The sequence below is a fragment of the Phyllobates terribilis genome, unplaced genomic scaffold, assembly GCF_046119375.1.
Source record: "Phyllobates terribilis strain yellow unplaced genomic scaffold, ASM4611937v1 Scaffold_9__5_contigs__length_417890890, whole genome shotgun sequence".
Lineage (NCBI taxonomy): Eukaryota > Metazoa > Chordata > Amphibia > Anura > Dendrobatidae > Phyllobates > Phyllobates terribilis.
In genome coordinates, this window is record NW_027362769.1 from 380,614,858 (window position 1) to 380,630,855 (window position 15,998).

The window sequence follows — 15,998 nt, forward strand, 5'->3', positions numbered from 1 at the left end:
TGCACTCACTATTCAGCTGGTGCAGTCACTGTGTACATACATTACATTACTGATCCTGAGTTACATCCTGTATTATACTCCAGAGCTGCACTCGCTATTCAACTGGTGCAGTCACTGTGTACATACATTACATTACTGATCCTGAGTTACCTCCTGTATTATACTCCAGAGCTGCACTCACTATTCTGCTGGTGCAGTCACTGTGTACATACATTACATTACTGATCCTGAGTTACCTCCTGCATTATACTCCAGAGCTGCACTCGCTATTCAACTGGTGCAGTCTCTGTGTACATACATTACATTACTGATCCTGAGTTACCTCCTGTATTATACTCCAGAGCTGCACTCACTATTCTGCTGGTGCAGTCACTGTGTACATACATTACATTACTGATCCTGAGTTACATCCTGTATTATACTCCAGAGCTGCACTCACTATTCTGCTGGTGCAGTCACTGTGTACATACATTACATTACTGATCCTGAGTTACCTCCTGTATTATACTCCAAAGCTGCACTCACTATTCTGCTGGTGCAGTCACTGTGTACATACAGTGCCTACAAGTAGTATTCAACCCCCTGCAGATTTAGCTGGTTGAAACATGCGGAATTAACTTGGCATTGTGACATTTGTACTGTAGATCAGCCTGGAAGTGGGAAATGCACTGCAGCAAATTTTTTTTTTTTTTTTTTTTTTTTTAAAAACGTAAAAAGTTAATTCAGAGTGTCATTTATTATTCAACCCCTCAAACCACAAGAATTCTGTTTGGTCCCCCTAAAGTATTAAGAAGTAGTTCAGGCACCAAGAATAATGAGCTTCACATGTGTGGATTAAAGATCTCTTTTGCCAGCCTTTTCTGACTATTTAAGACCCTCCCCAAACTTGTGAACAGCACTCAGACATGGTCAACATGGGAAAGACAAAGGAGCATTCCAAGGCCATCAGAGACAAGATCGTGGAGGGTCACAAGGCTGGCAAGTGGTACAAAACCCTTTCCAAGGAGTTGGGCCTACCTGTCTCCACTGTTGGGAGCATCATCCGTAAGTGGAAGGCTTATGGAACTACTGTTAGCCTTCCACGGCCAGGACAGCCTTTGAAAGTGTCCTCCCGTGCCGAGGCCAGGCTTGTCCGAAGAGTCAAGGCTAACCCAAGGACAACAAGGAAGGAGCTCCGGGAAGATCTCATGGCAGTGGGGATATTGGTTTCAGTCAATACCATAAGTAACGTACTCCACCACAATGGTCTCCGTTCCAGACGAGCCCGTAAGGTACTTTTACTTTCAAAGCGTCATGTCAAGGCTCGTCTACAGTTTGCTCATGATCACTTGGAGGACTCTGAGACAGACTGGTTCAAGGTTCTATGGTTTGATGAGACCAAGATCGAGATATTTGGTGCCAACCACACACGTGACGTTTGGAGACTGGATGGCACTGCATACGACCCCAAGAATACCATCCCTACAGTCAAGCATGGTGGTGGCAGCATCATGCTGTGGGGCTGTTTCTCTGCCAAGGGGCCTGGCCATCTGGTCCGCATCCATGGAAAGATGGATAGCACGGCCTACCTGGAGATTTTGACCAAGAACTTCCGCTCCTCCATCAAGGATCTTAAGATGGGTCGTAATTTCATCTTCCAACAAGACAACGACCCAAAGCACATAGCCAAGAAAACCAAGGCCTGGTTCAATAGGGAAAAAGTCAAGGTGTTGGAGTGGCCTAGTCAGTCTCCTGACCTTAACCCAATTGAAAACTTGTGGAAGGAGTTCAAGAATAAAGTCCACATGAGACACCCAAAGAACCTAGATAACTTGGAGAAGATCTGCATGGAGGAGTGGGCCAAGATAACTCCACAGACCTGTGCCGGCCTGATCAGGTCTTATAAAAGAAGATTATTAGCTGTAATTGCAAACAAGGGTTATTCCACAAAATATTAAACATAGGGGTTGAATAATAATTGACCCACACTTTTATGTTTAAAATTTAATAAAATTCAACTGAGCAACATAACTTTTTGGTTTGTAAGATTTATGCTTCTGTTCATAAAACCTACTCTCATTTGCAGTTTGAAGGCTCTAACTTATTTGCATCTTATCAAACCAGCTAAATCTGCAGGGGGTTGAATACTACTTGTAGGCACTGTACATTACTGATCCGTTACTGATTCTGAGTTACCTCCTGTATTATACTGCAGAGCTGCACTCACTATTCTGCTGGTGCAGTCACTGTGTACATACATCACATTACTGATCCGGAGTTACATCCTGTATTAAACTCCAGAGCGGCACTCACTATTCTGCTGGTGCAGTCACTGTGTACATACATTACATTACTGATGCGGAGTTACCTCCTGTATTATACTCCAGAGCTGCGCTCACTATTCTGCTGGTGCAGTCACTGTGTACATACATTACATTACTGATGCGAAGTTACCTCCTGTATTATACTCCAAAGCTGCACTCACTATTCTGCTGGTGCAGTCACTGTGTACATACATTACTGATCCTGAGTTACCTCCTGTATTATACTCCAGAGCTGCACTCACTATTCTGCTGGTGCAGTCACTGTGTACATACATTACATTACTGATGCGGAGTTACCTCCTGTATTATGCTCTGGAGCTGCACTCACTATTCTGCTGGTGCAGTCACTGTGTACATACATTACATTACTGATCCTGTCCTGATCCTGAGTTACATCTTGTATTATACTCCAGAGCTGCACTCACTATTCTGTTGGTGCAGTCACTGTGTACATACATTACATTACTGATCCTGAGTTACATCCTGTATTATACCCCAGAGCTGCACTCACTATTCTGCTGGTGCAGTCACTGTGTACATACATTACTGATCCTGTCCTGATCCTGAGTTACCTCCTGTATTATACTACAGAGCTGCTCTCACTATTCTGCTGGTGCAGTCACTGTGTACATACATTACATTACTGATCCTGAGTTACATCCTGCATTATACTCCAGAGCTGCACTCACTATTCTGCTGGTGCAGTCACTGTGTACATACATTACATTACTGATCCTGAGTTACATCCTGTATTATACTCCAGAGCTGCACTCACTATTCTGCTGGTGCAGTCACTGTGTACATACATTACATTACTGATCCTGAGTTACATCCTGTATTATACTCCAGAGCTGCACTCACTATTCTGCTGGGGCAGTCACTGTGTACATACATTACATTACTGATCCTGAGTTACATCCTGTATTATCCTCCGGAGCTGCACTCAATATTCCGCTGATGCACTCACTGTATACATACATTACATTACTGATCCTTTACGGATTCTGAGTTACCTCCTGTATTATACTGCAGAGCTGCACTCACTATTCTGCTGGTGCAGTCACTGTGTACATACATTACATTACTGATCCTGTACTGATCCCGAGTTACATCCTGTATTATACTCCAGAGCGGCACTCACTATTCTGCTGGTGCAGTCACTGTGTACATACATTACATTACTGATGCGGAGTTACCTCCTGTATTATACTCCAGAGCTGCGCTCACTATTCTGCTGGTGCAGTCACTGTGTACATACATTACATTACTGATCCTGTACTGATCCTGAGTTACATCCTGTATTATACTCCAGAGCTGCACTCACTATTCTGCTGGTGCAGTCACTGTGTACATACATTACATTACTGATGCGGAGTTACCTCCTGTATTATACTCCAAAGCTGCACTCACTATTCTCCTAGTGCAGTCACTGTGTACATACATTACTGATCCTGTACTGATCCTGAGTTACATCCTGTATTAAACTCCAGAGCGGCACTCACTATTCTGCTGGTGCAGTCACTGTGTACATACATTACATTACTGATGCGGAGTTACCTCCTGTATTATACTCCAGAGCTGCGCTCACTATTCTGCTGGTGCAGTCACTGTGTACATACATTACATTACTGATGCGAAGTTACCTCCTGTATTATACTCCAAAGCTGCACTCACTATTCTGCTGGTGCAGTCACTGTGTACATACATTACATTACTGATGCGGAGTTACCTCCTGTATTATACTCCAGAGCTGCGCTCACTATTCTGCTGGTGCAGTCACTGTGTACATACATTACATTACTGATGCGGAGTTACCTCCTGTATTATACTCCAGAGCTGCGCTCACTATTCTGCTGGTGCAGTCACTGTGTACATACATTACATTACTGATGCGAAGTTACCTCCTGTATTATACTCCAAAGCTGCACTCACTATTCTGCTGGTGCAGTCACTGTGTACATACATTACATTACTGATGCGGAGTTACCTCCTGTATTATACTCCAGAGCTGCGCTCACTATTCTGCTGGTGCAGTCACTGTGTACATACATTACATTACTGATGCGAAGTTACCTCCTGTATTATACTCCAAAGCTGCACTCACTATTCTGCTGGTGCAGTCACTGTGTACATACATTACATTACTGATGCGGAGTTACCTCCTGTATTATACTCCAGAGCTGCGCTCACTATTCTGCTGGTGCAGTCACTGTGTACATACATTACATTACTGATGCGAAGTTACCTCCTGTATTATACTCCAAAGCTGCACTCACTATTCTGCTGGTGCAGTCACTGTGTACATACATTACATTACTGATGCGGAGTTACCTCCTGTATTATACTCCAGAGCTGCGCTCACTATTCTGCTGGTGCAGTCACTGTGTACATACATTACATTACTGATGCGAAGTTACCTCCTGTATTATACTCCAAAGCTGCACTCACTATTCTGCTGGTGCAATCACTGTGTACATACATTACATTACTGATGCGGAGTTACCTCCTGTATTATACTCCAGAGCTGCGCTCACTATTCTGCTGGTGCAGTCACTGTGTACATACATTACATTACTGATGCGAAGTTACCTCCTGTATTATACTCCAAAGCTGCACTCACTATTCTGCTGGTGCAGTCACTGTGTACATACATTACTGATCCTGAGTTACCTCCTGTATTATACTCCAGAGCTGCACTCACTATTCTGCTGGTGCAGTCACTGTGTACATACATTACATTACTGATGCGGAGTTACCTCCTGTATTATACTCCAGAGCTGCACTCACTATTCTGCTGGTGCAGTCACTGTGTACATACATTACATTACTGATCCTGTCCTGATCCTGAGTTACATCTTGTATTATACTCCAGAGCTGCACTCACTATTCTGTTGGTGCAGTCACTGTGTACATACATTACATTACTGATCCTGAGTTACATCCTGTATTATACCCCAGAGCTGCACTCACTATTCTGCTGGTGCAGTCACTGTGTACATACATTACTGATCCTGTCCTGATCCTGAGTTACCTCCTGTATTATACTACAGAGCTGCTCTCACTATTCTGCTGGTGCAGTCACTGTGTACATACATTACATTACTGATCCTGTACTGATCCTGAGTTACATCCTGCATTATACTCCAGAGCTGCACTCACTATTCTGCTGGTGCAGTCACTGTGTACATACATTACATTACTGATCCTGAGTTACATCCTGTATTATACTCCAGAGCTGCACTCACTATTCTGCTGGTGCAGTCACTGTGTACATACATTACATTACTGATCCTGAGTTACATCCTGTATTATACTCCAGAGCTGCACTCACTATTCTGCTGGTGCAGTCACTGTGTACATACATTACATTACTGATCCTGAGTTACATCCTGTATTATCCTCCGGAGCTGCACTCAATATTCCGCTGATGCACTCACTGTATACATACATTACATTACTGATCCTTTACGGATTCTGAGTTACCTCCTGTATTATACTGCAGAGCTGCACTCACTATTCTGCTGGTGCAGTCACTGTGTACATACATTACATTACTGATCCTGTACTGATCCCGAGTTACATCCTGTATTATACTCCAGAGCGGCACTCACTATTCTGCTGGTGCAGTCACTGTGTACATACATTACATTACTGATGCGGAGTTACCTCCTGTATTATACTCCAGAGCTGCGCTCACTATTCTGCTGGTGCAGTCACTGTGTACATACATTACATTACTGATCCTGTACTGATCCTGAGTTACATCCTGTATTATACTCCAGAGCTGCACTCACTATTCTGCTGGTGCAGTCACTGTGTACATACATTACATTACTGATGCGGAGTTACCTCCTGTATTATACTCCAAAGCTGCACTCACTATTCTCCTAGTGCAGTCACTGTGTACATACATTACTGATCCTGTACTGATCCTGAGTTACATCCTGTATTAAACTCCAGAGCTGCACTCACTATTCTGCTGGTGCAGTCACTGTGTACATACATTACATTACTGATGCGGAGTTACCTCCTGTATTATACTCCAGAGCTGCGCTCACTATTCTGCTGGTGCAGTCACTGTGTACATACATTACATTACTGATGCGAAGTTACCTCCTGTATTATACTCCAAAGCTGCACTCACTATTCTGCTGGTGCAGTCACTGTGTACATACATTACTGATCCTGAGTTACCTCCTGTATTATACTCCAGAGCTGCACTCACTATTCTGCTGGTGCAGTCACTGTGTACATACATTACATTACTGATGCGGAGTTACCTCCTGTATTATACTCCAGAGCTGCACTCACTATTCTGCTGGTGCAGTCACTGTGTACATACATTACATTACTGATCCTGTCCTGATCCTGAGTTACATCTTGTATTATACTCCAGAGCTGCACTCACTATTCTGTTGGTGCAGTCACTGTGTACATACATTACATTACTGATCCTGAGTTACATCCTGTATTATACCCCAGAGCTGCACTCACTATTCTGCTGGTGCAGTCACTGTGTACATACATTACTGATCCTGTCCTGATCCTGAGTTACCTCCTGTATTATACTGCAGAGCTGCACTCACTATTCTGCTGGTGCAGTCACTGTGTACATACATTACATTACTGATCCTGTACTGATCCTGAGTTACATCCTGCATTATACTCCAGAGCTGCACTCACTATTCTGCTGGTGCAGTCACTGTGTACATACATTACATTACTGATGCCGAGTTACCTCCTGTATTATACTCTGGAGCTGCACTCACTATTCTGCTGGTGCAGTCACTGTGTACATACATTACATTACTGATCCTGAGTTACATCCTGTATTATACTCCAGAGCTGCACTCACTATTCTGCTGGTGCAGTCACTGTGTACATACATTACATTACTGATCCTGAGTTACATCCTGTATTATACCCCAGAGCTGCACTCACTATTCTGCTGGTGCAGTCACTGTGTACATACATTACATTACTGATCCTGAGTTACATCCTGTATTATACTCCAGAGCTGCACTCACTATTCTGCTGGTGCAGTCACTGTGTACATACATTACATTACTGATCCTGAGTTACCTCCTGTATTATACTCTGGAGCTGCACTCACTATTCTGCTGGTGCAGTCACTGTGTACATACATTACATTACTGATCCTGTATTATACTCCAGAGCTGCGGTCACTATTCTGCTGGTGCAGTCACTGTGTACATACATTACATTACTGATGCCGAGTTAACTCCTGTATTATACTCTGGAGCTGCACTCACTATTCTGCTGGTGCAGTCACTGTGTACATACATTACATTACTGATCCTGAGTTACATCCTGTATTATACTCCAGAGCTGCACTCACTATTCTGCTGGTGCAGTCACTGTGTACATACATTACATTACTGATCCTGAGTTACCTCCTGTATTATACTCCAGAGCTGCACTCACTATTCTGCTGATGCAGTCACTGTGTACATACATTACATTACTGATCCTGAGTTACCTCCTGTATTATACTCTGGAACTGCACTCACTATTCTGCTGGTGCAGTCACTGTGTACATACATTACATTACTGATCCTGAGTTACCTCCTGTATTATACTCTGGAGCTGCACTCACTATTCTGCTGGTGCAGTCACTGTGTACACACATTACATTACTGATCCTGAGTTACCTCCTGTATTATACTCTGGAGCTGCACTCACTATTCTGCTGGTGCAGTCACTGTGTACATACATTACATTACTGATCCTGAGTTACCTCCTGTATTATACTCCGGAGCTGCACTCACTCTTTTCCCAGCATGGAGACCATTGGATTAGATGATAAAGCAATGGAGACTCATGTGATGGGCAGAATTGGACCTGGAGGGGCCGCTGTCTTAGGCAGTGTAGCCTTGTAAATAGAGGATAACCCCCACTATCTGTCCTGCAGGAAGTCCGTGCCGTATCCGCAGCACAGATGTAGCAGAGCCTTACACCCTCATCAAGTATGATCACAGTGCAGCAAAAAAATAAACATAAAGCTCTGTGCGTGGGCGTCCGAACTCTGTGGATCTGAGCTTTCATGCAGATGGGAAATCTGGGGCACAGAATACAGACGGAGGTACAGGGGCAGAGCCTAATATTTCCGGAGGAAGATGAAATGGATCTACTGCCAGAACTTTTTAGAATTTCTGATGGGTTGCAATTAATCAGATTATAACATTTAAAGGGGAAAAGCACCTACTCATGAGAGTCCTGGTTTTGGGGGTCTGCAATATTAGGGGATCACTACATGGGATAGGGGGTTGACTGATGTCTCACTGACTATCGGTATCAGTAGATGCTAAATGGGACCTCCATGCAATCCCTGCTCACTCACCAGCTTAACGTAGCCATTAGCTTGCATTTATCAGATAGCGTGCTTCCCCTTTAAATTTCTGGTTAAAATGGCTTAGACGGTCCAGAGCTTATACAAGACCTTATATAAAATCCTTTTATGCAATCGTTATATAAGAATCTGTTACTGTAGCCAATAACGGAAACTCCTTGGATGATGCAGTAACCTGTCTTGGCCACTTGGTGGTGAGGTTGTCTTGCTTTGCTACAAAATTAAAGGGGAACTGTCAATTTATTTGGTAACTGCTCAATGACAAAAAGCAACTGGCAGGTTGGATAGGTGATCATTTGCCAATTCAGAGTGTGCCCCATTTTCAGGATCAGTGCCTGTCCCAAAGACAGTGGATAGGTGATCACTTGCTTAGTTAGGACAACCCCTTTAATGAAAAGTTCTGAAACTTTCTAAAATACTTTGTGAGTCAATTCCTCACCATAATCAAAATCTTTGCTTGCTACAAGTGAATAATAACATTCTTGTGTAGATGCAAAGGCTAAAAGTATAGAGTACACAATTCACCCGCAAGATTAAAGGGCGATTCCCAAAATCAGAAGTTGTCTTCTATGCACAGAATACGGGATAACTTCTCGATCACCGATGGCCAGACCAGTGATCTCGAAAATTGGGGCTGATCTCAGGATCATTGGAGGACCCCATCAACCAGCTTTTCATTAAGAGGGGACTTAAAGGGGCTCTCCTATCCTATCCTCAAAATATGCCATAAATGATTGATAGATGCAGGTCCCACCACTTGCACACCCCATCTGGCGCTCTGCTGTTTGACGCTATCAGTGGAGAGCTGGAGTTCCAAAAATTGGCGAGCAGAGAACAGGGGCCCCGTGATCGAAACGTGGGTCCCTGCATCTATTGGGATATTTAGGGCATATCCTTTGTAAGTTTCAGATGGGAATGATCCTTTCTTCCAGTAGAGTTTTACGGCTGGGGACATAGGAACTTTGAAGGAACGAACATTGTACTGTTGCCTCAGCAATAATACAGTCACATCTAATGAAATGAGCAGCAACATTGAAGGAGCCCTTGCTCTAATATGGTCACCACTGAAACATGACGCAGCAAAAATGCTCGTATCGATTAAGTTTCAAAAGTTTCCCAACTTTTTTTTTTTTGTTGCAAATGTGACTATGCATTGCATGCTACTATCTTACTCACTGCTGAAGCTGCCATCTGTATAGCTTCATGGACACCGTAAAGTTTTCCAGCCACTAGGTAAACTCCGCTGGTCCACACGGCACAAGCTTCATGGACCCAGTGCTCTTGTGTCTCGGCCTCTGGTGAATGAAGCTCGGAGCTTTTGCTGCAATGGTGCCTCCTGGGCTTCTCAGTATCTGTCCCCTCTGACTTTTTATTACAGCAGAAACAGTTGGGCAGCTTCCTGAGCATGGCACGGACACTAGATCGGAGATTGTTGTGTTTGACTAGGTCGGTGGCTCCGCTTTCCACGCAAGACGTCCTCCCACTCCCTGCTGTGCTCCGAAAATCTACGGTCTTGGAGGACTTCTCCGGTGAGGTGTCCTCCATTTTCAGTTTCTCTTTCGGCCTGGTTTTCTTAGTAGGTAAACAGTCCATGGGGTAATATGGGCCGCAAAGATCACCCAAGTCTTTATAGTTGGCAGGACAACGACACAAGCAGCAGAGAAGACAACCGGAGCTCACCGACTTGCACACCAGAGGTCCCAACTGCATCCTAGAAGAAACCGGTAAAGAACCTTGATTTGAAAATGTGACCGACGGAGACGAAGAGTGGACTGCACTTCTCTCCTTGAATAATCGCATTTCATCGCCGGCAGAATTCACAATGGTGCAGGTCGTAGTGAAGGCATTTTTTTTCTCCACCTGAATATATGGGGAGAAAAGACGGACTCTGCTTTCAGCCCGGGCCGGTTTAGAGGAAACATATTTCAATTTAATTTCTGGCTCTTTGGGTGTAACAAGAGGAACAATTTGTCTCTTTGACCTTCGCTTGTTTCCAAGTCCTTGGCTTGTGGACCTGCTTGGAGGAGTACACTTTCGTTGCCTCTTGGTGTAACCATTAAAGTTTGGATACTTGGATTTTTTCCTAGCTCTGGTTTGGGACAAGGCCTCCCTAGATGTGTCAGGAAGACTGGAGCTATCTTTGGGCCCCTGCTTTTTGCTTTCACTTGAGCGTAACTTATTGGCTAAGAGAACATTGTTTGATAAAGCTTTATCTTTAGATTTAAGAAGGACAGGTGGTGAAGAACCAAGGAGCTTCTTCGCTGTTGCTTTAGAAGTGGCCGGGGAACTTTTGGACCTCCCTCTTCTGTTCTTCTTTTTGGGTAGAGAACTAGGTTTTTTCGAACCTGCACAGTTGCCCCCTCTTTTGGCCAGATTATGTGAGACAGCCTCTCCATGTGATGAATGTAGAGGTCCCTTCTTCTTCTGTAAGGGTTTTCCTTTGAGGGACTTGTGGTTTGACCCTTGACAGCTCCCTTTATGCTCTTGCTTCGAAGATTCAATACGGGTCAAATCCTGAGCTATTGTCTTGGTGTTGGCATCTGTCGTTAGTAAGGTGCCATCTTTTATTTCCTTTCTTTGGGTAATGCTACTCAAACTACTGCAGCCTGAAGCGAGAGCGTTCATTGCTCCTGCACTATGCTTCTTTTGATTTGGTGATGTAATTTTTTGGACAATGGCTTCCATTTTCAAACCTCTGCCTTTTCTTGGCGGCAAGACCTTTGTCTTCATGGGCCCAAGGTATGACGCACGTGAGGTCATCTTTAGGCAAACATCTTGAGTCATTCGCACAGAAGCAGCACTTAGGATGACTTTACAATTCTTTTTTGATGCTATTGCTATTTTGACCTTCTCTTTTTTGACTCGTTTAATTTTTTTAAATAAATTTGGTGGGGTCTCCGATTTCTGCTCCTTAGTCTTTTTACTACATATGACCAAGTTTCGTTTTTTGGCCGGAACTGGAGAAACTAAATTTGACTTTCTCTTCAGAGAATGCAAAGGCCGCTCTGAATTTTTGACATTTATCCCTACTGCTGCATTTGAGAGCTTCATCCTTTTCTTGACTTTCGGCACCATCTGAAATGTATCAGTAGCAGAGCAATTATTGGCGATTATTTTCTTTAGGTACGCACGTTTCTTCAAGACAAAGTTCATTCCCTTCTTGCCTCTTCTTTTCTTTGCCGGGAAATGCTCCTGTTTTTTGCTTCTTGACCTTAGAATCATGGATCGCTCGTCCTTCAGAATACTGAAGCCATTTTCTTTTGATTTCTGAGTGCTGCCGAGGATTGTAGACAAATTATTTTGTGGAAGGAATACATTTTCGTCATTAGATGCTGGTAATATTTTCAGGGCATTCTTCCCACCTCTCCTTCCTGTTTTATATAGGGCCCTCTCCTTCTCTCCAAATCCTCCTTTCTTAGCCATCTTTTCTTGAGAAGGTGACTTTATATCCATTCCTGCTTCACATCCCTGAGGTTCTACCTTGGCAGCAGAGGAACGAGTGCACATCCGCGCTGGTGTCACCACAATCACAGGAGTCTTAGTGACTGCTGCTATTTCAATGACACTTTCAGTCTTTCCTTTACCTTCTTCGGTCTCAGATTTACAATTCGTTTCTTTCGGAGTCTGGATAGGAGCAGTAGGCTCTGAAGTTTCGGCAGTCCTGCACTGACTCCTTCGTCCACGTAGAGATTTCTTTTCAACGACTGCTTCAGTTTTAGGAGTTGGCGGATTATTTATTATTTCAGGTTTTTTTTCTTCTGGTTCTTGAAGGGGTTCTGGTTCTAGCACGCTGTCTTCAACGACTTCTTCAACCTTTTCTTTTGTGTCATCGATGTGTGGTATGGTGGATTCAAACCAACTTTTCACTTTCGATTCCGTTTCAACAGCGGGACCGAGCAACATGATAGAATTACAAGACAAATGTGAAGCTGCCCCCAAATTCTCCTTCTCTTCGGTGCTTGGATTTTCAATGGACTCCGGAGTGTTAACTGAAGATAATGCTTCGGAACCCCTGGTCGGCTTTGTAAGAGATTCATCATAAATGAAAGATTTTCTTTCCGAGAAGTCACACAATGAAGAATAGTCTTCTGGCTCCAGATTTGATTCTTTCTGGGATGGCAGATCTGGAATGTCGTGGAAATCCTCTTCGGTGTAACAGTCTCTGGTATCTTCTAACCACTTTTCATTGTCTACTTTGCTGTCATCTGGGAAAGCCAATTCTTCCGTCCCTTCTTTGTTAAACTCTTCCCCAGAATCATTTTCCAGGGGTGTCTCCATGTCAGGAACATCAAGTTGACTATCACCTTTACTTTCCTTGCTTTGAAACAGGCTTTTTTGCAGATCAGCAGAATGAAGACTTAACTCAATCTCTTTCCACCGAAGGCAAGACTCAGTCATGTTTTTATCTGGCCAGTCAAACGGGTCAGAATTTTTTGTACAATTTGTGTTTGCCACCGTAGTTGAGAAACTAGTAAAGCTGGCGCTAGATCGCACAGGCTCCACATTCTTCTCTGTGTCCAAAACAACAGAATTTTCTGTGTTTTCCTCTTCAACTTTTTCCTTATTTTCGTAATAGTCTTTGTTGAAGTCATCTTGGTTTCTCAGAGGAGTTTTTTCTGGTGCACCTTTCTTCAAAGCTTCTGAAAATAACTGTATGTTCTCCTCATCTGACCAGGTGTTTTTGACCACTGATTCCACGCAGGTGTGATTTTCTAAGTTGAATGGGGATTTGGGTGAATTATTATCCAATTCCGGAGAATCGACCCAAGCCTTTTCTGCTTTCTCATTATCAATAGCGTCCTGCAGAGCAATGATTTCCGTAGACAGCTCCTCTTGGGATAGAGCATTTACCAGTAAGTGTGGGCATTCTCGCTCACTGCTCACCAGTTTTGCAAAAGTCTCCAAGGGAAGGTTAGCGTGTATGCTCTGAAACGAATCGTCAGACTTTGTAGACATGTTGTCAGGTGACGTGACAGAACATGTGGAAATGGATTCTGGCTTCATTTTGGTACTGTTGGCTCTCGCTGGGCTCCGTCCTGGACCACAATACAAGTAATTCCTCTCTAGCTGGTCATCAGAACCACTAAGGTAGTCTGTGTCTTGAACCTCGGCATGAACAGACTGTGGGGTACCAAGAGTTTCTGAAAGAGGTGTCCCCATTGGTTCAGATGAATAAGCACTGCTCTCTGAACTACAATGCTGTCCTTTCATTTGCTCGGGGGTCCTAGGTGAAGTCTTAATTGTCTTCTTCTGTGGAATTCCAGACTTGGTCATAAGAAGTTGCTGAACGGTTGTTGAGATGTTCTCCACCTGTGAAGTGAGAGCAGTAAGGCTTTGCAAACTGAGGTCGGACAGCAAGGTTTCTGGGATTTTGTCATTCTGCAAGTTTTTCGGTTGGGACTCTGGGCTGGAGGTGCCCGTAGGAGAAGGATTTAGGAGAGGCATGTAGTGGCTGTGATCAGAAATACCCATAGGGAATGTATTAGCGTTATGCTGTTGCTGGTTGTACTGAAAGTTCTCAATGTTTGGCATTAATGGAGAAGGGGTAGAACTATAAGAAGGGGATCTGCCCACGGACCGGGCTGGAGAATGGCTGGCACTTGGACTGAATGCTTGATAATACTGTTCTGGAGTTCTGCTGGGAGTCTCAGGTTGACAATACGTTTGGCTTTGTTGGCTGTAATGTTGCCCATGGTACTTAGCCATGTTCTGGTAGTGCAAAGTTTCCTGCGTATGATGGCGTTGCGTTTGCTCAAAGGAAGCCATTCGAGATGACTGGTAGCCATGCATGGATTGCACCCGTTGTCCGGCAGTAGCCATAGCACGGTCATGCGGAGGGTTAGAAGGGGCTGTGCAACTTTTGAAGGAATGGGATACTGGGCTGCTTCCTGGCACTGAAGAGTAGGTGGAAGTGGGGAAATTCTGGTTGAAGTGGGACGACTGGGAAAAGGGCAGGGGAGATGATGGAACGTCGTTCTGGACCTTCTGCTGTGGAAGCTTAGTGTAAGGAAGATTTGGTTGCTGGGGGAGGTGTAGAGAGTGTGAACGGAAGGGCATCTGTCCAGTTGGATCTTGATACCCCCTGCTTTCTTCAGGGGTTTTCTTTATAACATTTTCCTCATATTTTGCCCCAGCCAAAGCCTGAGATTGCCCCCAGTTTTGCATCTCATCTTCTCCAGTATACTGTCCAGGGTACACACTGCCCTCAGGGAAACTAGCAAAAGAGACCCTTCCTTGAAGCTGTTGAACATTCATGTGCTTGTCACCGCGGGGGTACTTCTCCCCAGTATTGTTCTCGTAACCTTGATAGGACGTCTGGGCATAGTACCCTTTGGTCATCTGTCTCTGACGCACACAGTTGAGCCCCGGGTGACTTTGATGCCTGTAATTCTCCAGGCGTGAGGAATCCTGTGAAGATGGTTGGTAGTTCTGTTGGTTGCCGTGGAAACCACACCTTTCCCGAAAAGACTGCATGACTCGCTCTTGTTATCTGTAGAGAAAAAAAAAATAGAACGGGAGAGATTTAGATACGAGTTGTTTTTTTTTACTTGCTACCACGCTAATCCAGCTAACCTGTCACTGTCGGATTAAAGTCAACTATTCTTCCACATGATTCAAATTTAGCAAATTTAACCCAAAACAAGACCCTGATGTGCATCCACCCAGAGACCTCACGCCTCAGTTGGTTCAGAATAAACGGTACCAACTTACACTTGCATGGCCGAATTCAAATGGTCCTGCCAAGGGGTCTGACGCAACCCCAAACATCTCATATATGCTTGTTTGGTTCAGGAGACCCCCAGCCGGCCAGGACAATGTGGTCCCTACTTGGACCGTGCTTCACAGATGTCTGAATTCGGCCTAGGTATTTGGCTACACTTTTGACTATATCTCCAAAAGGTAATCAGTCAGCACCAAATTAGTTGTAGTTGGAGAATTTGGGATTGCAAGTCATAGCATATCCTGACAGATTGGAGACGGGAAAATAAACCGAACAAGATCACACATTCCCTAGCGTGTCTGCGAACGTACCCACCACGCCAGCACCTGTGCCCCTCATTAGCTAAGGTTACCCAGTACTTTTCTTCTGCACCAGCAGGACATGACCGTCCTCGCTCTATCCACCCCCCACTCCCCCAATGCAGTCAGCTGGTTTCCTCCCAGTGATTTGTGCAGGGGGAAGATCAGCAACATTTTACATGATCTATGTTTGAAGCTGCACAGAAGGTGCTTTGGCGGAGCCAGACGCTGCATACAAATGAAATGTAGAGGAGCGTTCGTTCGTGCCGCTGCAACGCTGCCAATATCACAAGGTGCAGGATGAA

At 44.3% G+C, this 15,998-nt stretch overlaps 1 protein-coding gene across 3 annotated transcripts in view; it reads right to left on the reverse strand.

Moving 5' to 3' along the window:
- The window catches only part of RAI1 (retinoic acid induced 1), a 130,737-nt gene that overhangs the window by 12,583 nt on the left and 102,156 nt on the right, over positions 1-15,998 (reverse strand). For all 3 annotated transcript variants that reach the window (XM_073648492.1, XM_073648491.1, XM_073648493.1), the window contains one exon: positions 9,850-15,163. In XM_073648492.1, the coding sequence (XP_073504593.1) occupies positions 9,850-15,147 (5,298 nt within the window). In that variant the 5' untranslated portion in view covers positions 15,148-15,163. The remainder of the gene's footprint in view (positions 1-9,849; positions 15,164-15,998) is intronic.